Source organism: Melitaea cinxia, chromosome 13 (genome assembly GCF_905220565.1).
Source record: "Melitaea cinxia chromosome 13, ilMelCinx1.1, whole genome shotgun sequence".
NCBI lineage: Eukaryota > Metazoa > Arthropoda > Insecta > Lepidoptera > Nymphalidae > Melitaea > Melitaea cinxia.
This window is the reverse complement of record NC_059406.1, coordinates 12,376,326-12,404,213: the sequence shown is the minus strand read 5'-3', so window position 1 is coordinate 12,404,213 and position 27,888 is coordinate 12,376,326. Positions and strand designations below refer to the sequence as shown.

General features: G+C 34.3%; 1 protein-coding gene and 1 non-coding gene across 2 annotated transcripts in view; one reads left to right on the top strand and one right to left on the bottom strand.

The window, feature by feature from the left end:
• The window catches only part of LOC123658913, a 39,676-nt gene extending 17,760 nt beyond the window's left edge, over positions 1-21,916 (bottom strand). The window contains 7 exon segments of the mRNA XM_045594204.1: positions 2,100-2,284; positions 8,993-9,253; positions 9,599-9,842; positions 10,495-10,612; positions 11,066-11,247; positions 12,543-13,296; positions 21,849-21,916. Coding sequence (XP_045450160.1) covers positions 2,100-2,284; positions 8,993-9,253; positions 9,599-9,842; positions 10,495-10,612; positions 11,066-11,247; positions 12,543-13,296; positions 21,849-21,916 — 1,812 coding nt within the window.
• LOC123659340 lies at positions 249-367 on the top strand. Its single transcript, XR_006744014.1, has one exon. It is a non-coding gene; the product is annotated as a 5S ribosomal RNA (ribosomal RNA).
• Positions 21,917-27,888: the final 5,972 nt, after the last annotated feature.

Sequence of the window (27,888 nt, the reverse complement as noted above, 5' to 3'; positions counted from 1 at the left end):
GGTTGGATGAGGGCTGCGGAGAACCGGGATGTTTGGTGCGAATTTCGGGAGGCCTATGTCCAGCAGTGGACTGCGATAGGCTAAAGAGAGATATTATACTAAACTTGATTTGAAACGTATAGTAAATTGGTTTCAATACTTTGAAGAGACATGTGTAATAATTTTGATCAAACCATTTTAATTTGGTTATGACCTTTAAAAATTATTTTATTTAGTTCGTTAGGTACGTTATTTTCCAGTTTCTAATCGCCGACGTCCATACCACGTTGAATACACCGGTTCTCGTCCGATCACCGAAGTTAAGCAACGTCGGGCGCGGTCAGTACTTGGATGGGTGACCGCCTGGGAACACCGCGTGACGTTGGCTTTTTGCATTTTATGTATTGTTTTCATAAGATGCAATTTCTGTCGAAACTACTTAATTCCTCTCCTCCTCCGTTGTAAAAAAAATCTGCTCAATGTGTTCAGTGAAAACAACGTAAATCGCGAACCGAGCGTTCGAAAATAAATAGGTAGGAGGCTAAAAAGGCTGCAACATTACTATTTGTTAAAAATAAATAACAAGATTTTATATTAACTCTAGAACTCTGTACTTAAAATGCTAATAGAAGAAAAACAAACTATTTTAATCTCAATATAATTTTAAAGAAAACATTAATATTAAAAAGTTTTCACTAATTTATCAGCATAAAATTAAAATATTTTGAAGAACACTGATATCCGTTGATGTGAGCCCCCCCCCCCCATAATCCGCATCCACATCGGCATCCGCGGATGTAATAATTATGCCATCCCAAAAACCCTGTTACTTACTCTGTTGTGTGGCTACGGCAGTAAAGAATATAGCCACCTCCTCTCTTCCCGTAGGTATCGTAAGAAGCGACTAAGGAATAACACAGTTCCACTACCACCTTGGAACTTAAAAAGCCGACCGATGGCGGGATTACCATTCAACTGCTGGCTATGAAATACACAGACCGAAGACGGGCAGCAGCGTCTTTGGTGCGACAAAGCCAGCCTGCGATCACCAACCCGCCTGCCCAGCGTGGTGACTATACAAAAACAAATACTCTTTATAAGTACACTATCAGAGAAAAAATTTTACACCGAAAAAGAAAATATAGACTTGTACAAAAGGCGGTCTTATCGCTAAAAGAGCGATCTCTTCCAGACAACCTCTAGCATAAAAAGGACATGATAAAAGAATTAGACAGCATGGAGGTGTAAATATACATACATATACATATAGCGTGGTGACTATGGGCAAAACACATGAGTTCACGCCATATTTGGCGCGAACTTGTGGAGGCCTATGTCCAGCAGTGGACTGCGATAGGTTGAAGTAAACAAGGTTGTGTGTGTGTGTGTATGTAGTACGTACATTTCAAAACCTAAATAATCGTCAAAGTAAAAAATCAAGCAAATCAAAGCTATAGCGCTATACATTTATAAATACATAATGTAAAGCTATGTATTGTCCTTAATTTAATAAAAGCAACGATTTCATACATCACTTACATAAATCTTATTAATCAACTAGATAAAACTAGGATGATTAAATCAAACGGTTCAAACAAATAGAATCATTGACAAATATAATTAGTTGTTGAAAATAATATAATCAAAATGCTTTTCTTATCTTTTAATTATTCCGGTATTCATCGAAAAGTAGTAAAACAAAATTTCGTTTTCATTTGGAATTACTACGATAATAATAAGTAGGCCAACGGTGTTCACCTTTTGGTCGCTCGGGCCACACATCCGTAAGTCGCCATAGATCTAGTGTTTTTTTTTTGGAATATGAATCGCTTTTGTCTGTATCGTTACCGATGAATCTCGGTGTAGAGACTCAGAGTTATGAAAATCTCGTCGTCAAAGTTCAGAATGGACGTCCGAATTGAGGGCCTAGTGAGCTCGCATTTCGGTACGGAAGTTATTTATATATTTTATACTTTATTGTACACCACAAATATATTACAAACAAAGCATAAAGATAGTTACAGACAGTGAAGTACAACGGGCGGACTTATGGCTAAATAGCCATTTCTTCCAGACAACCCATAGTTGTAGTTCTCGGAATGGAAGCAGTGCAAGCTCACCCTTGCGTGCAGCAGCGCGGCCCGGAGCGCGGGCAGCGCGGCGCGCGCGGGGCGCGGCGCCAGGCCGGCGCGCGCGGCCGCCAGCACGCAGCCCGCCAGCGAGCCGTCCGCCGGCGGCAGCCCGCCGCCCGCGCGGTGGCGCTGCCGCACTTGCGAGTACGACAGCGACTTCCACGGGAGGGACGCTGCGGGCGGGATGAGACCAATTCTAATTATAATACAAATACACACTATTGATAACTTCGCTTCAGCCTGTAATATCCCACTATTGGGCATAGGCCCCTTTCCCCATGTAGGAGAAGGATCAGAGCTTAATCCACCACGCTGCTCCAATGCGGGTTGGCGGATATATTCCCTACTATGAGTAACGATCGCTATCAGGTGTACATGATAACAACCGGGACCGACGGCTTAACGTGCTCTCCGAGGCACGGTGGGGAGACCCACTAAGACTGCACAAACACCCAGACCACGGTAAACACCTGTATGGCTACAAATGTTTGTCATGTGCGGGGATCGAACCCGCAACCGCCAACGCAACAGATACAATTTATGGCTGTAACCGTTGCGCCAACGCGGCTCTTGATAACTAGTAAACGTATTTACTACTGGCGGATTTTAAGATTCAGCGCCCCGGGCCATTCTAATTTGCAACCTCATAAATTAAGGAAATAAGGTAAAAGCAGCGTATGTGTTTATAAATAATCGATTATTTTTGGTAAAATTTTACTGCAGGCCTTGTTTTAGGCCGCCCATTCCATAATCCCATAAAATAATCGAGACAAGAAAAATGATCGGGATACTATATATCGGCTGAACTTTTATTTCATTTAAAAATTTTAATTTTTAACTGATATAGGGCACAGCAGGAAATTTTCTGCTCAAAATATGGAGCAGTCCGACTGGGATATTACCCCGAGTTTACAAAAGATCACAGCCAAATAATACTATTTTCAAGCAGCGTTGTGTTCCTGTTGGTGAGTAAGGTGACCAGAGCTCCTGGAGGGAGTTAGGGATAGGTTCGGCAACGCAATTGCGATTCTGTTGTTACAGAAGTCTATAAGCTACGGTAATCGCTTACCATCAGGTGAGCCATACGTTTGTTTGCCACCCTAGTTATATAAAAAAAAACCCTTGTTGTAATTTAAAAAAATCGATTAATTTTTCGTATCCCAAGTACGTATACTCGGCTTTCGCCGCCCCTCGCGGAATGCCCCCTCGGACCATGTCCCTTTTTACCCGACTGCCAAGGAAGGGTTATGTTTTTCGCGCGTATCTTGTATGTATGTATGTATGTTTGTATGTAATATTCTTTACTACCTCATATTTCCAGAACCAGAGAACGGATTTACATAATTGAGGTATCGTTAGGTTCGTCTTAGCTGCCCAAGTGTTCTTAGATAGGTGACATTAAAAAAAATCAAACATGGCGGCTGCGCGAAGCCATTGTAGTTAATGAAAAAAAAATTTTTTTCCCCCTAGGGTTAATATGCCCATGCTATTAACGAAACATGGACGTATTAACAAAATTAGAGAAAATTAAAAAAAAAAACAGTTTTTTCTGAGTCTGGTAAATTATTTCAATATTCTGAGCAAGTAGTAGTAGTACTAACAAAATATAGTAACTCTTCAACTCTAATTTCTCCTAAAACTTGAGTAATTTAAGGATATTTAAAAAAAAACTTTTGTTTAATCGCAAACGAAAAATAAACTATTTCAATTTACATCGACAAGAAATATATACAATATAGGGTAGGTCGTTAAAAAATAATTTATGAAATTCGCATTATTATTAGACATACACTACTCAGCAATTCTCAATAAAATTTAAAAGTACCGTGTGACAAGTATCAACCAGCTTTCGATTAAAACAAGAACCATCAAAACAGTACAGCCATTAAAAAGTTATGAGATAACACAAAGAAAAACAACCGAATATCTCACCCGTTTTTAACCGACTTCCAAAAAAGGAGGAGGTTCTCAATTCGACTGTATTTTTTTTTTTTTTTTTTTTTTTATGTATGTTACATCAGAACTTTTGACCAGGTAGACCGATTTCGACAAATTTTGTTTTAATCGAAAGGTGGTGTGTGCCGATTGGTCCCATTTAAATTTATTTGAGATCTAACAACTACTTTTCGAATTATATCTGATAATGCGTTTTTACTTGACGCTTTTTTCGTCGACCTACGTTGTATTATACCACATAACTTTCTACTGGGTGTACCGATTTTGATAATTCTTTTTTTGTTGGAAAGGGGATATCCCTAGTTTGGTACCATGATAAGGAAACCAGGATCTGATGGTGGAATCCCAGAGAAATCGAGGGAAACTCTTGAAAATCCGTAATAACTTTTTACTGGGTGTATCGATTTTGATAATTTTTACTTTAATCGAAAGCTGATGTTTATCATGTGGTCACATATAAATTTTATCGAGATCTGATAACTACTTTTTGATTAATCTTTGATAACGCGTATTTACTTGACATTATTTTCGTCACCTTACGTTGTATTTATACCTCATAACTTTTTACTGGGTGCACCGAATTTGACGTTTCTTATATAAATTAAAAGCTACTATTCGTCACGTGGTCCCATTCAAATTTAATTGAGATTTGATTCGTAATTTGTGAGTTATATCTAATATTGCGTATTTACTTGACGGTTTTTTCGTCACCCTACGTTGTATTATACGTTATATCTTTTTACTGGGTGCACTGATTTTGATCTTTTTTGTATAAATCAAAAGCTAATACTTGTCATGTCGTCCGTTTTAAATATGATTGAGATATAATGAGAAATTTTTGAGTAATCTTTGATGACACGTATTTACATGACGATGTTAAGACGACTGTGGTCATGTTCAATACTTTGCCACAACGCCATCTATCAAAATTTAATGAAACTACTTCGTTCACTATCGATCAAATTACAATATTCCACTAGAGTAGAGAGTAGCAGTTTATTCGTTATAAATATATTTGAGCTTTTAATTTTTGAGTTATCGCTAATACTGGGTATTTACTTGGCTATTTTACGTCGACCAACGTTATATTAACCTCATTACTATTTTACTGGGTGAACCGATATCGATGATTCTTTTTTTAATCGATAGGTGGTGCTTTTCATGTGGTCCCATTTAAATATAATTGAGATTTGACTCGAACTTTTTGAGCTATATCTGATATGGCGTATTTACTTGACTGTTTTTGGAGTTTTCTCCTTAAGAATCGATTTTCATTTAAGGCCCCGGAATGAAAAAATTGAACAGTAAAATCTACTGAACGAATGACCTTGTTAGAGATGGCGTTAAGACGTTTTCTAATAACGCAATTAGGTTCCGATAGATGGCGTTATTGCATTCATTTATTTACAATTTGATATAGTAATAATATATTTCTTAGACTAGTAAGCCTTTTTGTGCCTATTTAGACAGTTGATCTTGGTTGATCTGAAGGGGTAAACTCCAGTCGTGCATCGGAGCTGTGTGAAAACATGAACAGTACATATTTTTAATAAAAAAGACATGAACCGTAATTCAGTATAAATCCGCTTCAACTAAAGAACCCGCCGTAATAAGCGATGTCAGCGCTTCGCGCGAATCGACGACGGGCCTTTTATGAAATTTCTGCCTACAATCGCTAACAAAATGTTAGAAATAACAGTAGAACATTATATAATTCTACAATTTTATAATGTCGCGTTATATGGAATACGAACAAAGTATTACTATTTTTTCGTCGATCTACGTTATATTACTCTTCGATGTAATTGAAGTCGGTTTTTTTTTCGTTTGCGAGCAAACACAATTATTTAAGTCGATGATTGAAACCGCAATGGACAGCTAAGTCTAATAAAAATGTGTATAGCATATACGTACATTAAAACGTCAATTAGGTTTTTTTAGTGTTACATTATTTCCTCTCTTTTATAGGATGTATAAATATATGACCATAACCGTATTAAAACTATAATTGACATTATTAGTATACAATATAATTATTACTTTTTAGAACACACAAATTCTATGTCACCGGACTTTCATTTCGTCCATACAACCAGGTATTCAGTTTCTAAGGCAAGTTTTCTTAAGCAACTTAATGGCTATCTTTAGGACCAGGATCTTTTAGGAAACAGCCGGCTGAAATGGATACGGTTTTTTTTTAAGTAAAACTTCTTTACTTGACTTAGGGAGTAAGCTGGTGAATGCGTAACGAGAGGCGAACGGAAGTTGAGAGGGAGATATAAGTTAGTAAAGATAGAAAGAGAGTTACGTTTGGTAGGGCAGGGCTAGTTGAAAAATTTCTCACTTAAGCTGATATAGTTTCCTTAATGATAAGTCTCAAAGAGTTATTGTTTTCTAATGTTTACACAAATTTCACTCAGTATAATGAAACAACTTTTTTCGGATTTTATCGCGGTTTATGTTTTTTATCTACACTAATGTTGTAACATTCTACTTATGTTTCCAATACTTGACTTATAATTACTACTGTTATAGCACAGACAACAAAACACTCAATTTAAGCAATTTCACATGATGGTATAATATCCACATCGATATCGTAAAATCTCATTATACATCGCGCGCATGCGCGCAGCTGCGCTCTCATTGGTTAGATTTTAATGGCGGCAAAATCACTGTGACAATACACGTACGCGTGAATTTAATTTAATAAATTAAAAGTTAAAAATGGATAGCGACGATGATATTTGTACGCCTCCGGATATTCTAGAATTGGCAACAAAATTAACTCACAATCTTTTGCCAGAAAAATCTAGAAAATTATATGAAAATTAACATTAACTTTCAGAATTGTACCATCCAAAATTTGAACAATTATTATAAATAAACTATTGTCAGCTTTTACTCTTGTTGTTTGATTAATTGCATTAGTGAAGATAAAGTAGTGTATGCAACTGCATATAACACGGGTATTAAAACACTCGTTACTATTATGAAACTCGCTGCGCTCGTTTCATAAACTCACACTCGTGTTTTAATACCCTTCATTATATGACAGTTGCATAAACTACTATTAGAGCAGACGTTTCATATAATTTATCGCATTGGTTACTCGCGGGAGGACTGTTTGTAAAACCCAAAAAATATGTTTCTCAATGAGGAGTTATGCGGCCTGATGTATTAGTACTTTATCCCTTAGCAAAAGTGTTCATAGTATTTTTTATTATAAGTCGAATTTAAGAGCTACAGCTGTTTGAACGCAAAAAGCCAAGTACGCTCAGTGCCCCATAGGCGAGGTAAGTTGAGCAAGGGTATGGGGCAAGTTGAGTACTAAGAATGTCTAGCCAAACCATGGGTGCGATGTTGACTAGCGATGAAGTAAAAGATTTGTTTGACACTTAGCTCTTTATTTATAGTCTTTTCGTGACAGAAAAACAAAACTTAAAGTAATTTTCTTTAAATGTTTAACTGAAAATAGAATAAACAAAACATCGAAGTGCCTTAAGACTGGATTAATTTCATTGTTTCTATTTAAAATCAGACTTGAATATGTTAAAAGAAAATATTAATAAGATCTTAGCAACTTAATAGTCGTCGTCGCTGTTGCAATAGACGCAAACGAAAGGAAGACGCCTGCAACACCGGAAGCATCGCAAGCGCGTTGCCGACCCAACCCCCAATCCCCCCAGCTCTGGTCGCCTTACTCACCAACAGGAACACAATACTGCTTGAAAACAGTATTATTTTGCTGTGATCTTCTGTAAGGTCGAGGTACTACCCCAGTCGGGCTGCTCCATATTTTGAGCAGGAAATTCCTGCTACCCTACCCGCGACTCGTTCTTTCAGCCATACGATATATAGTACGTCTATATAGTACGGTGAACAGTTTGCGAGATATTTCGATTGCCCAACTTGCCCCTATGCTCAACTAGCCCCGCCCTAAACTACTGTAAGAGCTATAGAAGTTTTACTTCAGCCGTGTGATCTAAAGCATTCTTTTTTTTTGATACAAATAATCAATACATAATTATATAACCATAAGTACATATTACACCCAGACTCAGTGGGGTAATCGAACCCACAACCCCTGGAACGCAAAGCAATGTCACTGCAAATTGAGCCAAACAGAGCAGTCAATTCATAGTCGGAACTACCTGTACTTCGAAACGTCGCTCGCGTGTAAATGTATTCTATAAAAATCATCTCATTTTCCAGGGCAAAAAGTAACCTTGTACTATTCCAGATTATAACCTATCTCCGTATCAAGTTTCACCCAAATATGTTCAATTATTTTAAGTTGATTGAGTAACAAATATGTATTCGTCCAAACTTTCGTATTTATAAAAATAGAAAGATTAGGGATCGTAAAGCACATGTACATAACAATAGAGAAACATTAAAATTCGAGTTACAATTAAAATTTACTATTACGGTTATTATTACAATAAAGAAAACTTCCAACTTTTGCCCGTGAGAAAATAGTACTACTATCAAATATTAGAGCCGTTTGTGTTAATATTTACATATACATCTTGTTCTTGATATTTTTAAACATTTTATCTGTAATATTTTGGAAATATTTTTTAATAAAATTAGTAAGTAGTTCTACTATCTATAGTGTAAACAGACTTGGTATAATATATTAAAAAATTACTGTTTTATATAATGTGATATTTTTTTAGATTACAATAGTTACTGATTAACTGATATTCACAATTTTTTTTTATTTTTTATTTTTTATGAATTATACCAATATACAACTTTAGAGCTTTTGGACAAGTAACGCATGGTTAGGCGAAGCATAAACGTTCACGGGTTCGATCCATCCCATGACATTGTTTTTTTTTTTTTCTTTTCCATAACCATCCCGACACAGTACGTAATCAAATTGGAGGCCGTCAAGTGCGAAACCTGTACTTATTTACTATAGTCCGTTAATAAAAATAAAATTCGCTCACCATTACAACACTCCCAAAGAATAACACATAGCGAGTACACATCACTCTTTGAGCATGGGTAAACTAAGCCCTCTTCATCGGGCTCAAAAAGCTCAGGAGCTTGCCAGCGGTAGTGCTCAGATTCAGAGTAAGCTTTGTAGTGCTTAGTTACTGCATTGGTGCTCAGGTAAGCTTCGGATGAGCGCTGGGTGATGAGGGGGTCGCATTCTGATGAGACGTCGCCGCTTTCTATGGAAGATAATTAGTACTCTTATGGGATAATTGATGATGATGATATGAAAAGAGTAAGTATATATAATATATGTAATGTTTAAGTAATACATAAAAACGTATGCATCTCGTTTATCTATACATATAAAAGTCGCTGAAATGTATGTAATGATAACTTCCGAATAGCACCAAATTTCATTCACCGCTGATCATTCTTTTTTGTTCATTAATGTCCGAAAAATGTTTACATTAAAGGTTTTTTTTTTTAAATTCAATTCAATATAGACACGAAAAATTTGGCGGTACGTAGAACGCGAATTTTCATTACCAGAATAAGTTATTAAAATGTAATTGAAGACTTACTAGTCAAGTTCACATATTGCGGTTCCGGTGAATACATATCGTAACCCTTGTTCTCCTTTCCCTTTGTTTCTGGAAGCTTCGCACACGGTCCCAAGTCTGCCAATTTCGCAATATCCTGGTCTGTGATCATCACACTCATGCTGGATAGCTCAGTGTGGAGGTATCCTTGCATGTGTAGGAACAACATTGCGTTGGTAATGTCTAATACATAGCGTATTGAGGTTTGGACGCTTAGGATACGACCCTGGAATTATAAATAAAACGTATGTGTAAGTTTTGATACGCGACCGGAGTTTACTCCAATAGGAACAATTATCGTGGTATTTAAAAATATGTTTTTCTCTTTCTCGCGGGAGTAGCAGACCCGGTTCAGGCCCGGTCGCGTCTTTGCTCAGCGTTACTGTTCCTAGCGATGTCACTCCCCATATTTTTTCATACCACGGGCCTTATATCGTTTATAAAGGAGTTAACGGCAAAATCATTCTTTTCGAGGGCGGATTACGGCGGGGATCTTAGCCACTGCTTATTTTTTTTTATGGTCATGGCTCTCGCTTATTTTCAGAGATTAATGGGATATCATACCCTCATGCTCCCACGCTCATAACAAAGGCAACAATATTTACAAAGTTCATACAAACTCTTGTATAGGTCATACAGATGGCCGTTTACATTTGAATTACTTAATATTATCTTATAGTACCTACCACTAGGAAAAGATATTTATTAATATAATTTATTACATATTTCCATTTTATTGACTACATCTAAATGTAAACATATAAGACCCAAGTAATTTCAAAACAATTATACCTTACATTAATTCTTTTAGTTCAAGACTTGAAATGGGCTACTTCTAAATCTATTTATTGTTATTTATGTAATAATTAATATATTACCTGTACATGAATTAAACTAAATAGCGTGTCAACGCATCTTTCGCAAATAATGTGAATGTTATTGTTTACGTCCGGATAGAGTCCCATTAGAAGTATTATATTTGGATGGCGACATTTTCTGCAAACAAAATGTATTAGTATAACTTTACAATTACTTATTTAATGGAATATAATATAAATAAAATATGGATTCAATTTTAAATTCACTAGATAACAGATGCTCATGGGAAAACAAAGAACGTTAAACATTCAAAATATGATCTTAGAGAAAAGACAAATTGCAAAACAAAAATAACTTTACCTACAATAATATTACTTCTTACTCAAGACAAAAATTAAGATACGACATTATGAAGTAGTAAGACAAAATTAATTTCCAAGTAACTTTATAAAGTTGTAATACAAGATAATTTTTGCTTCGCAAAACTTTTCATTAAAAGTATAAGAGACTAACTCTAGATGGTAAACAGAAAGAGACATGAAAGGACCTCTGTGGATTTTGTTGTACTTTTGTTTTTGTATTGAATTTATTGTGAATTTATTTGATAATAAATAAAAAAGGAGAGTGAACCTTAGTATATTTATCTCCATATTCTGTTTCTTCTTGACATGCTCGATGGTGACCCCAGCCAGCTTCTTGATCTGCACGGGCACAACTCCCCACTTACCGTTACTCCAAGCTTTATTCTTGTCAATTGTCACGTTTAAGTTACACGCGCTAGCGATTGGCAGCCCGTACGCGCTTATGTCACTCTATTAACAATATTTTTTATATTACTAGGACTATAAGCGTACGGCCCACCTGATGGTAAATAATACTGGCCTATGGTAATGTGCTATATCAGAAGCATCACATGCGCGTTGCCGACCCTTCAGGAGCTCCAGGAGCTCTGGCTACCTTTCTCGCCACAGAAACACTACATTATTTGTGAGCAAGGTACTTATCCAATCGGATTGCTCCAGATTTTGAGTAAGAAGCTTCTATTTGCTCTACCTCAATAAAATCATTTAAATAGTCGAAAACTTTCATTATAGTGCTGTGTGGCTACGGCACTAAAGAATTTAGCCACCCCCTCTCTTCCCGTGGGTGTCGTAAGAGGCGACTGGGGGATGACAGGGTTCCACAACCACCTTGGAACGTGAGAAGCCGACCGATGGCGGGATAACCATCCAACTGCTGGCTTTGAAATACACAGGCCGAAGACGGGCAGCAGCGTCTTCGGTGCGACAAAGCCAGTACTGCGGTCACCAACCCGCCTGCCCAGAGTGGTGACTATGGGCAAAACACATGAGTTCACGTTATTTTTGGCGTAAACTTGTGGAGGCCTATGTCCAGCAGTGGACTGTATAGGCTGTAATGATTTCATTATAGTACGCGTGCGACAATCGTGCAATTAATAGTAAATGATGCATATCATTTACTATTAATTGTTTACTATTAATTACAAAGGAAAACATGTAATTCATGTGTTCTACAAGATCTTGTCATAATTTTTAATATAACAGAAATAGATTACAGGCATGATTGAAACGCAGATAAGCTACCAAATTTGAATTTTCTGGAATTTTCCTAGATTGCAAAGCGTTCTGAGGGTATTTAAAATTGTAAAAAAAATTCGTCTATACAAAAAGAAACACAAAAGAATTTAAGATTTGCATCAATTTAGGTTTTGAAATAAGTAGTAAGAGGATTTTATATTATTACTAGCTGACCCCGCAAACGTTGCTTTGCCATATATCTTATTAACCCGCTTAATCCCTCCCCCCTTATAACTTAGGGGTATGAAAAATAGATGTTGGCCGATTCTCAGACCTACCCGATATGCCCACAAAATTTTATTAAAATCGGTCGAGCCGTTTCGGAGGAGTTCAATGTTTAACACCATGACACGAGAATTTTATATATTAGAATATATATATATATATATATATATATATATATATATATATATATATATGAGATTTATTATACGTAACACTGGTGAAACCATCAGTGCTGTTTTGGAAAAATTGGTAGCAATAAATTCAAATCAGTCAATGATATTTACCTTATTGTCATCAGATTTGCTAGTGTTCATCGATTGCACTTGCAACTGTTCGTCTGCCCACTGGTCAAGGTGTTTCAACTCGCTCATCACCTCCCAAAGTTTCTCTTCGCAACTGTCATTTTTATGACTTCCTAAACTCGGACTGGAAGTTTTCGCATCCCCCGCGACCCCCAATCCATCGACTTCTTCTTCGTCACTTCTTGATCCGTCCAAAAAGTTTTTAGTGTCGAAAGGTAACGAATTGTTCTTATAGAAAAATGGCGGCGACAGGGATTGGTCATCCTTGAACTCTATACGTTTTTGGACAAAAAAATCCGGCGAACGTTGATTGGAATAATTATTAGTTTTACGAGGCTCCGAGTACGACGCTGTGAACATATTACCCGGCATAAAGACTTGATTTTGAAACAGAAATTGTATGTTGGGTACGCCGTCATTTACTTTTTCCTCGGAATGTGCGCTTCGAGCTCGTTTGTGTGACTTTTTCTTATATTTGATAGCGGACTTTTTCTCGTAATTAAAACTAGCGTCAGGATCGCCGGTGCAGTCCGTGCAGGACACTGGTAAAGAGTGTCTTCCACATTTTTTCTTTATAGGAGTCGATTGCTGGTCTTTGCCACCAATAGACCTCCGCGCCTGGAACTCAGCGAGATCTCGTTTGTACTCCTCTGTTCGAATCGTGCCGACTGGTGTTGGAGTAACATCTAAAGTGGGCGTGGGACTGACGTGACCGGTAGTGACGGTCACACGTTCTCTGCGAATAAAAACATTTAAACATTCTACATACAAAGCATTTTATGATACCAATTTGTAAAGAAAACAGTTTACGCTATTAGAACGGAAAAAGAAAATAAAACCACAATTAACCAGTTGTTATTTAAAGTAAACGAATATTGTTACATGCATGTACATGACACACTTGTGCATGTTGTGTTGAGCGGAACGGATCGACAATGCAGAAGATGACGCCACCGGTTGGTTACGAAACGAATTCAAAATTCTATATAAATTAATTGATGCACCTACGGTAATAGCCTTGATTCAATATACAGATTTTGTGTAACAAATGTTTATTGCTTTAAATATATATTTTTTGTAAATTACGTTTCTACTGTTGCTATGTGAAATTGTATACTTTTAATGTTCTTTAGGGTAGGCTTGACATTTGGCTGGGCGACCGTACTGACAAAAATGCGATACTAAAACCGTAAGAAAAATATATAACGGAAGTGACGTAATATCAGTCACACGACTGTATAATAAGACGTTTGTAAAACTAAAATATTACTAGTAAACTTTTTTTAAATTATTTATGTAATTTTATACTGTCGACAAAAATAAATAAAGACACATGTTTTTTTTATTTCATTTAATAGTTTGAATTATTATTATTATTTTGTTTGATTTATTTTATTTTACGGTATTTGTTATTTTCTAAAATACTAAATTTCCTAAATACTTTTATGTACTTGATTAAAAACCAATCAACAAATTAAAAAAAAAAATGTGTTGCTTCATACTATCCGAAGAAACTTCGTTCCTACCTGGTGTCCCATGTCACCACATAATTTTATTTTCTCTGTAAATAACACTATAAAATAATCGGAAAATATTTAAATTATATTTACAACATAATATTTTATATAGCCAAAAATCTCCATTTACTCAGAAAAATGCATATTACGTATTTCTATCAAAACAAAATCAGACCTCAATAACATCCTGAGAAATATCTAACCCAACTTAAAAAATCCGAGTGAAATACCAAACGTACAAAAGCTGGTAGACAGGTTAAACTGTAATTACTGTGATCTAAGAAATTAAGTACGCAGCGTGGGACAATCGCTGAGACTAACTGGTTCTTGTGACGGCTTTCATTGTTCAGTTACTTTTAACAATTTCCACTGCGGTGATTAACTATGAACTAGCCTACAGTTCACGTCAGCTGCTATTGCTTTTCAACCGTGAATATTGACGAACTTAACTTTTACTTATAAAATATATTTTAATGACGCAAAAGCTAATAAAATAATAATTAAAAATAAACAAAAAACCCGCCTGCGTGAAGAATAACTAATAGAAAATCATATTGTTTTCTAATGTTTACGCGAATTTTACTCATTTAATAAAACACTTTTTTCGGATTTTATCGCGGTTTATTCTTAACTTTTGATTCCCGACGTTTCGGATACTTTACAGCAACCATCCCGTGACCATGGTTGCTGTAAAGTATCCGAAACGTCGGGAATCAAAAGTTAAGAATAAACCGCGATAAAATCCGAAAAAAGTGTTTTATTAAATAATAGAAAATCAACTGAAAAAGCTGGAACAAGATAAAAATGCAATATGCACACAAAGTCAGCGAAATATATAGAAACAATATCAAACATTTTGTGCTGTACATTTAAAATATATTAATACGGTAGTCCTTCGAAACTTTATGCATCGTCGTACATAACATGCAGTCGGAGACATGCACACAGAGAGAATGATTTGACTTATCCTTCAATTTCATGCCTCCGACTGCATATTATCTACGACGTTGCATAATGTTTCGAAGGACTACCGTATTAATATATTTTAAATGTACAGCACAAAATGTTTGATATTGTTTCTATATATTTCGCTGACTTTGTGTGCATATTGCATTTTTATCTTGTTCCAGCTTTTTCAGTTGATTTTCTATTAGTTATTCTTCACGCAGGCGAGTTTTTTGTTTATTTTTAATTATTATTTTATTTATGTCTTTTTAGTCAGACAAATTACGTAATCGGTTCAATTCATTAAAACAGTTTACATCATGTGGTTGATTAAGTAATTTTTTAGGGTCAAGAGAACTGATAGCAAGCCCGGAGAAAGATCTCACTCTGCTCAAAGCAACGTAAGCCTGACCTTTAGCAAATAGGTGACTGCTTAAGTCAACAACTATTAGTTTTAATATAATGAAATTATTATTAAAATTATTTGTTTGTATTTGGTATTATGTATTTGTTATTGATTTTATTAATGTAATTGTAAATTGGTGTGACATTTATTAATTTTTATTTGTAATTTTAATTGTATGTTTTTTTTAACCATTGTATTTTATTAGAAAGCCTACATACACCCCGAAGTTGATCGTCGCCAGCCGGCCTAGCATGCATACAACGAGATATCTCTTGACGAGAGAGAGAGATAATGTCTACATCGAGTATTTTCTCGATTACCCTAACATGCGCACTACGAGAGACAAAATTCTCTTCCGAAGACTTCGCCTTGTCGAGTAGAGAAACATTATCAACCATAATCACAACTGAATATCATTCTTATTTCTTATGTCGTAAAGTTGAATTTACAAGGTTATTGACCAATTTCAAACGAGTGACACATGTTTTATTTAACAATGTTCTCGGCCTTTTGGCTAAGATAAAAAGTGTATATCTAATTTAAAAAATCTAATATGGAAAATAAAACGGCGTAAGTAAATGAATTTAATTATATATGTAAAACAATATGCTCGTGTTGTGCTTTATATCTTGTCGCACATTAGATAATTGTATTTCTATCACGCATTGTTTTTTTTTTTTTAAATTTTTAAAATTTTTTGAATTTTTGAATTTTTTTTTGATTATTGATTTTACTTTTATTCTTTTTAATTTTATTTTTAGTTATTGATTTTTTTAATATAATTTTGTTTTGTTTTTTATTCTGAATGTTGTCTTGTCTTGTTGTACTAACCCAATATGGAGATATACTTTGGTCTGAAATAAAGTATTATTATTATTATTATTTAGAATAAGAAGCAACAGGGCGCAAATACGTTTTTTGTGTACCATTATATGGCACACTTCACTCGACTTTTCGCATTTCCCGCTCTTCGTATACCGAAATTATATAATTATAATAGGGAAACGCCATGGTATAAAAAATAGGCACCCGGTTTTATTTATTTTTTATTTATAGTCTTTCTCGTCGATAATATTGAAGACGAGAAGTTTCTCTTCCTAAAACGACAAAATTCGACAAAATTACGATGTCATGTTAGCTTCCGTAGAGATAAATATCACAGATCACTAAAATTTAATGATTATCTCTTCTTGACGTAACGAGAAGAGTATCGCGTGCACGCATGTTAGCTACTGTAGACATAGAGAGATAATACGAGAAAAGGGGTAGACAAAATTTTGTCGTGGCGCGCATGCTAGGCCTGCTGGAGACGAATTTGACATGGCATAGGCGTGGGAAAGAGCAAAGTCCACATTTTTTAAACTTTAATATTGTATTTCTGTATTAGTATTACGGTAATAATAATCATGATATACCTTTTTAAAATCCTTGTATTGTGCCCTTCAATTCGATACCCATATTGTAGTATTCGAGAAAAAAATTTTTTTTTTCATTAAATACAATGGCTTCGCGCAGCCGCCATGTTTGATTTTTTTTAATGTCACCTATCTAAGAACACTTGGGCAGCTAAGACGAACCTAACGATACCTCAATTATGTAAATCCGTTCAGTGGTTCTGGAAATATGAGGTAGTAAAGAATATTACATACATACATACATACAAGATACGCGCGAAAAACATAACCCTTCCTTGGCAGTCGGGTAAAAATTAGACTAAAAACGTTATTTGGAACCTATACATATATACAAACTATACGTCAATTCGACGTGTATAATAAAATAATATTTTTCTTACAAATACATGTGATTATGAATTATTATGTTACTTAGTGCTTTAATATTGTTCTTATTATATTTAATAAAATAGCTGCTGCCCGCGACGTCGTCTGCTTGAACGCTATACAGCAGCAAAAATACCTACGATTATACCTTTTAAAATAACATTCATTTACCCGTTTCTTCTTTACATTTCATATCTACAGAAAGTGCAGTAACAGAGGAAGACTGTCTTTTGTAAAATTGACCTTCAAAAAGTGCTTATTTTTAGCCTATATGTTGACCCGACTTCTTAATAATATTCGTGCCTAATTTGAAGTAAATCTATGCAGTACTTTTTGAGTTTATCCCGGGAATACATACAGACAAAAAGACAAACAGACAAAAATTCTAAAAACTATATTTTTGGCTTTGGTATCGATTGTAGATCACACCCCAAGTATTCTTTTAAAAAAATATTCAATGTTTTGACTTTCTTGCCATTTTATTATATGTATAGTATAAAACGCAACTTTTTCACGTATGTTTTAATTAAATTATAAAAATCAACTTGGAACAGTTATTTCGAGAAAAACAGAGAGATTGAGACCCTATCGCAAATTAAAACAATCATATTTTTTAATAAACTTTAATTGTTACTACAAATTATCATTGTTATATCTTTTTAACATATAGAGCAATAGTTTTTATGTACATTTATAGAAACTAATAACACAATCGGCAGACATCATACTTATGTTCACCGCATAGCGCATTATTGTTATTTTGTGTTGTTTGTGTTTGTTCGTCAGTGATTCCCAAAGTGGTCTATATCGAACCCCAGGGGTCTATGACAACCTGCAAGGGGTCTACGTCACAAAAAAGTTTGGGAACTTCTGGTTTAAACATTCAGAACAGTTTTGACGTTTCTTGACTTCCGGTTCATCACTAATACTTTCAGAAGATGTTTAGATAAGTTTTTGCAATATAACTGTTATATTTTGTCGCAAATCCCGATTCAAAAATTGGTGTACTTAACCTCTTTTCCAACTAAGGCAATGATAGTTCGTAACTCAACTTACTCACGTAATTTTTTCGACTTGCTGGTTTGTCATATTTTCACAGTAATGTTTTTTTCACACTGACAGAAATATATATAGGATTTATTAGGATATATAGGAGCCGTATTTAGGATACCATAAAATACCGCCATTGGCCATCTATTTGTTTTGCGACTATATGACATCGAGGATCAAATTGATCGTAGGTATCCCTTTTTGTTTTATTATAAAATAATATATCATTTGTAGATTTCCGCTATTTTTGTAGATCTCGGCATCTTCGACACAGGATGGCAATAGGTAATAAATAAATCTCAGATGGATTTTTTGTAAAAATGTTAATAGTAGGTACCTCTTATCCTTGACAACTATTAAAAACTTTTCTTATAGATCCACTAGCTGTACCCTGCGCACGTGGCTAGCTTTTTTTGATCGTACTCTCAAACTCAGAAAACTTTGTGGGCTCATGCACAACATTTTGCTGAAGATCATGATCAAAGTTTACGATTCTATAAAGGGCATAGCGACAAACATTTATTTTTATGTATTTAGATTAAAGTGTGTTGACTTAACTATTAAGATTTCTCAATTCTTTTTTATGTATCTATCGAAGAGGTCCGGTATTATAAAACATTATTATAAAAATAAATCAAAGGCAATATGTAATTAGTTTAAAACGAATTTAACATGAATCAATTGATACGTCATTGATAAAGTGTAAACCATAGCGTCACTTAATAAAACTTAGCAGGGTGACAAACTTGTATACAAAATTAGCGGAATGGAATTTGATCCAGGGGCTATCCCCTAACAATTCCTGCTAAGTGCTATATCTCTATAACCAAATGTACAGGTATAACTTATATATAAGGCGCGGAAACATATATGTTGCAGGTTGCGTATACTATTAACAAGTCATTATTACAATGAAGTTAAAGCGTTTGTGAATTTAATGCTATATACATAATGATTTCAAATTTGCTTATTGTTATGACTAAAACATAATAATAATTAATTGAAATTAAATTTATAGTTGCTTATTAAGCTAATTCATGAACACATAATTTTTCTTTGGATAAAAAATATTAAGGCAATTTAATTCATATATAATCATTTAAAAAAGAAACTCAAGCTAAAAAAATATTATGAAAATGTTTAAAACTCAATAGAGAAAAACGTAATAGAGAATTATGGCTATTACACCTTTCCCAGCTGAGCAATAACAATAAACTTATATTAGCTATTTAAATATTACGTAAAACTTAATACTAGTATTTAAAAAGAAAACTTTTACTTAAAGTCGACGTTTAAATCATAACGATCAATAAAACGTCGCGGTGTTTTAAAATTACGTGTCTGTAGATCCATAGCGATATAATAAAAATAAAACTACAGAAGTTCTTTGCAAAGCAATAAATAATCTGTTAGTAACGCAGTTTGTATCGAGAAATTAGTTATGAACAGTCCATGACTAAACTTACGGTACGAATTTTCAGATACTTACTGACGACTGTCGATAGCGAATAACAACTTTCAATTCATATATTCGATTACTTATAAGCATTATTTTAATTGATTTCATAAATAAAAGAATAAAGCAGTTTGTACACAAAAATTAACTCGTAAAGTCTTGTCTTAAAACTGCTAATCCAAAACCAAAACTCTTTGTGTAGTTAAATTTTGTTCAGATAAGTACGAGCTTTTAACTGTTCAAATTAATTTTTGTATAGGTACAAGTTTTTCTTTACAAAATAAATAACAATCAATAGTAGGTAGTCAGTAGTTAGCTTGTTTTTGACTTAAATTTTTTTGTTTCTTTACATTTCATTTGTCTGTTTACATCTCTTACTTTAAAATACATCAATATTTTTTATGCCTGTCACTAACATCTTTGTAAGACCGCACCGGTAATACTTGGTAAGGGCAAAATTGGTTGTTGTAAGTCACATTATAATAATGGGTATATAATTAAGAGATCAGTGAAAGCCGCTATACAAAAGATAAATAGATGACTGATAAGTCAAAAAAATCATTATAAAATTGATCTATAAATTATGTAATTGTTGTTTAAAATAAAATAGAAAGCATCTCTGATAGAAACAAAATTTTTGTTTCACGAAGATAGAAGCTTACATAAATACGAGGCTGTCTAACCATCAATTTTCGTTATTTTTTAGAGCAATAAAAGTATTACGATGCATAAATCGGTAAATAGTGCGGTGAAAGTGAAATTTGATCGATACTGTTTTAGACAATGCCTCACTGAATGATCTTCTACCGAAACGCCTTTTGTTAGATGTATCAATCACGGAGAGCTTCGAACATTGTTTTTTTATTGTAAGCTTGATTTCTTCATTGAGCGAAAGAAATCCATCAATGAAAAAAATGCATTAAATTTTACTCTCTATTAAAGCTTACGATTACTAATTACTTATAATTTACTAATCTGGAACATTCATAATTATTGAGAAGTTATTTGCAACAATACTCTCTAAACCTACCTAGATGTTACAATTTTAGATCGGAAGCAAATTCGGAACGGATATTTAATATTGCATATTTAATTAAATGTCTTAGTTTATTTTAATTTAATTATTTCCTATTAACCGTTAAGTAACCAGACTTATACAGTCAGAAAGAATAAAAATAAACTTATGTAGTACGGTTTTGTAAAAACGCCACGCTCTTACTGGTAGGAGATAAAAATAGTCCGCAAAAATCATCTCCGTCTAGATTTTCACAAATTTCTAAAGTAAAAGTTCTCATTGAGTAATTTTATCTTGAGTGACGCATCGAAACCGTATGATCTATTTCTATTGAATGAATAAAGTGACGAGAAAAAAAGTGTACATTCGTCTAATATCACGTGTAAGTATGCTGAATATAATGAAGTTATTAAAGCGCGACAAGTGCCACAAAATAGTAACAGAAGTAACAAAGTAACAGTAGAATGCAAATACATAATTGTAGTCTTTAAGTATATATTCGTAAAGTATAAATATAAAATCGCAAAGTATAAATATAAAATCATAAAGCCTAAATATAAAATAAGAACAAAATTAAATAGACTAATAATAAAGTACGCTTTCGATTCAACAACAAACTATTTTAAAATTGGTTTATTTTCAATCTAAATACCAAATAATGAGTTTATACTTCATTTTTATATATTTTTTTAATAATCAAATATAAATGCAACGTAATTTCACGTTGTCTAGACAGATTATATTCAAATCGATTTTTCTCACCTTGATAGTAAATTTTACTGTCGGATCTAATAGATAATTTCAAAAATTTTGTTTCTATCAGATATAATAGCTTCAAACTTAACTGACAATATAAAAGCTATTTTAGAAGCCTCATTGAAAATATATACAGTAGGTGTTACAATTATAATTACGTATACTGATGATACCTTTTGTTATACATACATAATTAAGTATATACGAATCTTGATACTTATAAGTATCAAGTTAGATAGAATTTATTAAATAAAAATTTAATATTGTTAAATTAATTGTTAATTTAAGCAAATAAAAAAAATCAAGATATCAATGAAAGTTCTGTATATTTCCTAGTTTATTCCACTGCATCAGTGTTTTACTCGCGTGGTTCAATTTTTTTTTCGTATATTAAGGGCCTGTTTCACCAATTGTGGATAAAATTTATCATACAAATAAGTTACAAGTAGAATTTAACAGCAAAGGTAGGCCGATAGGACCTGTTTCGCCTCAATTAATAATAATTCTAGTCTGTGAGATGAGCCGCGAATATTAAGTTAAATTTCTAGTTGAGTCTAATAAAACCGCATTAGATTACAAATAATTGTGTTTTCTCGCAAACGAAAAAAAACCGACTTCAATTACATCGAAGAGTAATAATACAACGTAGATCGACGAAAAAGTAGTCAAGTAACTACGCGTTATCAAAGATTACTCAAAAAGTAGTTATCAGATCTCGATCAAATTTATATGTGACCACATGATAAACATCAGCTTTCGATTAAATTAAAAATTATCAAAATCGGTACACCCAATAAAAAGTTATTGCGGATTTTTGAGAGTTTCTCTCGATTTCTCTGGGATCTCATCATCAGATCCTGGTTTCCTTATCATGGTACCAATCTAGGGTTATCCCCGTTCCAACAAAAAAAAAAGAATTATCAAAATCGGTACATCCAGTAGAAAGTTATGCGGTATAATACAACGTAGGTCGACGAAAAAAGCGTCAAGTAAAAACGCATTATTAGATATAACTCGAAAAGTAGTTCTTAGATCTCAAATACATTTAAATAGGACCAATTGGCACACACCACCTTTCGATTAAAAAAAATTGTCGAAATCGGTCCACCCGGTCAAAAGTTAAAACAGTCGAATTGAGAACCTCCTCCTTTTTTGGAAGTCGGTTAACAATTAATCACGGATTGAAACACATAACATAGTTCGTATGGTGAAAATACAACAATACGAAAGTCACTTGAACGTTTGATATTTGGATAATCGAGAATAAAGTTTTAAATAGATTGTAAGAACCTAACTGAAACTACAATTTTAGTTTTATACCCAAAGAATGGCAACATAACCCTTATTACTAAAACTATACTTTCTATTTGACAAGGCAGCAAACAAGCTCACGAACCACCTGATAGTAAGCGGTTACCATAGCCTATAGACGCCTTTAACAACCGTTACCCTCCCTAGGAGCTCTGGCCTACTAGCACTGACTACTTAAGAGCAGTATCAGCTATGATTTTCTATAAGTTTGAGACTTACTTCCCCAGACGGCTCCAGTTTTTGAGCGGGGTATTTTCTACTGTGCCCTACTTCACTGAAAACGTATGTAGTGTTAACCTTTATACTGATATAGAAGATTTAGGGTGGGATACCAACTCTCAAATATTGAGTAATAGTAATAGTAATAAAAAGGTTTCAACAAACGATCTCAATATTAAATTGTAGATCATTACTTAATCCTCTTACACGACTAAAAAAAAATATAAAATCTTATTTACAAACAAAATTCTCGACATTCTCGTGTCACAATGTTAGTTAACATACTCCTTCGAAACGGCTGGACCGATTTTTATGAAATTTTGTGTGCATATCGGGTAGGTCTGAGAATCGACCAACATCTATTTTTCATACCTCTAAGTTATAAGGGGGTATTAAGGGAGTTAATAACATATATGGCAAAACAACGTTTGCGGGGTCAGCTAGTATACATATAAAGATGGCGCATAGCACCGCACCTTGAATTAAGACTCGAAGTATCCGTTTATAATTAATTAAATGCAGCCAAATTAGAATGGTCAGTACGCTCATTGATAAGCATTGTAACATATCGTCCACAATATGTCTGGAATGCGACCTCTATAGCTAAACGATGAAAAGGTTTAGCGACCTCGATTGTTGAACTTTTAGGCGGAAATTTGGTTAACAATGTCAATACCATGAAACGACGAAACGAACGAATTGAAATATATTTTTACATACCTTATAACTGTTACAAGATATATTAATAATAGGGGTATAATAAAAAGTTTGCAAAAACTTTCACAGCTCCTTATCGCGAACAGATCTGTGATGATACAATAGTTGGTAGGTATATGATGCAGACAGACAAAAGCGGAGAGACGGATCTATAAAGTGGAAGTTTGCAAAAGAAGTTCGTGTTCAGAAACTTCAACTTTGAGACCTATAAGTCTGGGTAGTATAGTCGCTCAGACGATATGACTTATAAAAAAGCATAACAAAATGTTAGCACATAAATATTTATTTAATTTCTCAGATTGACCTAGTATGTACAGAATTTCCGCCGGAAACCATATAATAAATTTTTAAATTTGTTTATTAAAGTGATAAAATTATAAGTAAATAACCAAATATATAAAATTCTGCGAGTAAATAAAACAATAACTTGAAAATTTTGGTCGTATTTATCTCGCAAAAAAATGACGTAAATTTGTAACTTTTATTAGTGCTTGTTTTCTATTCAATTAAAATTAAGGTTATTTAAACTAGCAAAACAAAGTAAAGATAAAAAAATAAGAGTGTCCTTTAGACCACACGACTGAACTAAAACTTACGAAACGTAACTCTCTTTCTATCTTCACTAACTTATATCTCCCTGACTCCCTCTCAACTTCCGTTCGCCTCACCCGTTCACACTTACCGTAACGCTCTCATCACGCATTTACCAGCTTACTCCCCAAGTCAAGCGTGCGTAGAGAAGTTTTACTTCAATAAACGCTGTTCGTGAAATTGAACAATGAGATAAAATATCTCAGTCGCGTTTTCGCCTAACGTTTCCTCATTTCATTTATATTGCGATTAAAAATATTGATTCTACTTGCAAATGTTAAGATCCTAATCAGCTATAAATCAATCAAATTATGAAATATATTATATAAACTTTTGTAACATTCCTAAGCTATACCTTACAATCGATGTTATGATATAATTAGGGTTCAATTCATTCATTAAAGTTTTTTCGTTTATTTCTGTCCTCTGTTTCTGTTCAAGATTTCAGTATTCATTAACTAGACATTACAAACATTTACACTCAGACTTGACTACAAAAATAATTGTAAGAGTGGTTACTGTTCCGCCCCAAAAACCTTATTGATATATTATATAGAACACAATAAAGATACTAGTTAGTATCTTTATTATCCTGCCGTGTTAACAAGCAAATTCTACTGATTTCATTAGGTACTACAAATGTTTGTTTTTGATAAAATATTTTCGTCTCGTTGATCATCTTTTCTGTTTCCCCACCGTGCTTTGGTGAGCACGTAACCGCTGTAACGGAGACTTGTCGGTCGCGGTCGTTATTACTAGACTCGATAAAGATCGTTACTCGTACGGAAATCATTCAAAAGGTTTATTTATTTGGTTCGTTGATTGTGGAAGTCATATAGAAATCGCTATCTATTAAAATTATTAATCTAGCGTATAATATAGATAGGCATAGCGGGAACTATATCAACGGTGTCTGGAGTTTTGATAAAGTTTCTACGCCTATATGTAAAAAAACTTAGCTGAAAAATTAAACTTTCTTCATAACATGAAATAAGATCGAGGTACACATTTGAAGGAATAAAAATTAGTTTTATATAATTATGTAAAACAATTTCTTTTAGATTATACGAAATCCACGGTGCGAATCAGGTTCGTACTTGTCCGGCTTTTGTGTTTGTTACGCGATATCTTCGAACATTTTAAACCGATCTAAATGATTATTTTTTATTGAATAGCATGATACATAAATATAATGGTGAGTATATTTTTTTCACACCTTACTCATACTTGGCTATTAAATTATATTTCAGTCCTCAAATATAATATAAGTAAAATATGAAAGTTAATACTTATTTGTAGTTTATATTCCAAACTATATACAACATTATAAATAGGAAAGTTACTGCCTATCTGTTTTACTGTTTATCTCGTTGTTACGCTTTCATGGAAAACCTCTTATCTAATTCTAATCAAATTTAATATAAAGATAGTTAGAAGTATGGGTCATACATACACTCGTACATAATATCATATACGAGTGAGGTAATAAGTACAACAAAATGATATTTCAAGACGACGAAGTACGCGGGTAGCCATCAATATTGTACCTATTTTGGTGATTATACCAACCACATTGCGGTAGCCAAGACATCGCTGTTAACTATAAGTTAAGAAATAAGTTACGGTTAAACTTTAACAGCAGCAGGTAGAATAGGCCATTAGGACCTACGTATTTCACCTCAATTAATAAAGGACAAGTTTTAGATACATATTGGCGACGTGACATATATAGACTGGGTGGCTACGGCAATAAAGAATATAGCCACTCCCTCTCTTCCAGTGAGTGTCGTAAGATTAAGGGATAATACGGTTCCACTACTACCTTGGAACCTATAAAGCCGACCGATGGCGAGATAACCATCCAACTGCTGGCTTTGAAATACACAGACCGAAGACGGGCAGCAGCGTCTTCGGTGCGACACAGAAAACTCTGCGGTCACCAACCTGCCAAGCGTGGTGACAACAGGCAACATGAGTTCACGCCATTTTTTGGCGCGAACTTGTGGAGATCTATGTCAAATAGTGGACTGCGATAGGCTGAAGTGATGATGATTGGCGAATACAAGTATCTCTTAGATACTGTGGAATTCGATGGTGAAAAAGAATAATACATCAAAAACTTTTGTCAGTTGGATATCGTCATCCGTCAAAGAGCATTTATCCATAACTGATGAAACAGGCCCATCACTTCACAGACTCACTTCAGCCTATCGCAGTCTACTGCTGGACATAGTCCTCCACAAGATCGCGCCAAAAATGGCGTGAACTCATGTGTATTGGACATAGTCACCACGCTGAGCAGGTGGGTTGGTGATCGCAGGGCTGGCTTTGCCCGCTGACGCTGATGCCCGTCTTCGGCCTGTGTATTTCAAAACCAGTAGTTGGATGGTTATCCCGTCAGCGTTCGGTTATTTAAGTTCCAAGATGGTAGTGGAACTGTTTTATCCCTTAGTCGCCTCTTACGACACCCACGGGAAGAGAGAGGGTGGCTATATTCTTTACTGGCGTAATCATACAGGTCCTAAGTCTTTTAAATACTACAAATGTGGCCAACAAGGTTACGGTCCTCCTGATGTAATCGAATCGTTTTCTAATGTTTATACGAATTTCGCTCATTATAATGAAACAACTTCTTCGGATTTTATCGCGGTTTATTAAGTTTTTTAGATGATAGTTGCTGTAAAGTATCTGAAATGAAAAAATTTATAAATCATAAAATATAAAGTTGTTTCATTATAATAGTAACTTTTGCCTGGATGACGCCTGCAATACCAGGAGCATAATAAGCACGTAACGGACCCTACCTGCGATTTTCTCCATAAGCTCTGGTTACTTAATATTTTACTCATTGCTCATGTCAAAATCGGATTAGCTACATTTATTTAATAAATTACATGAATATTTCATATCGAATATTTTTATCGAATTCGGAATTGTTTCGATGTTTCGTAGTTAAATACTTTAAATTGACTATTTGCAATACTCTGAGATAAAAACAACATTACATAATTTAAAAATATATCAACTATCGAGTTGATTTAACAAAACAAGCACTTATTGCAAGTACTTGAAAGATCTCTTACTGCGATTACTGTATCCTTACAATAGCTTTTTGTTGCGTTTTACTTTCATCTATTATGAACTCTGTGAGTCTTGACGAGTACGGAGCTCTATTACGATGACAAGTCGAGATGACTCTAGTTAACTAACTAGACTTCAACTGTGATGATCCATTACGAATCTTATTCAAATCTATATCGATTGATACTGAAGTCAGGATGCTACAGTTATCAAAAGAAAAATCATAGAAAAAACAAAACTTTGTTATCCAAATATGTCGGCAAACAAGCGTACGGTAAGGGATTACCGATTTACCGTAGCCTAATAATAGACGTCTGCAACACCAGAGGCATTGCAAGCGTCTTGCCGATCCGACCCCCAATCCTCCCTCGGAGCTCTGGTCACCTTATTCGCCAAAGGAACGCAACATTACTTGAAAGCAGTATTATTTTTTCTGTGATCTTCTGTAAGGTCGAGGTACTTCCCCAGTCGGGCTGCTCCAGA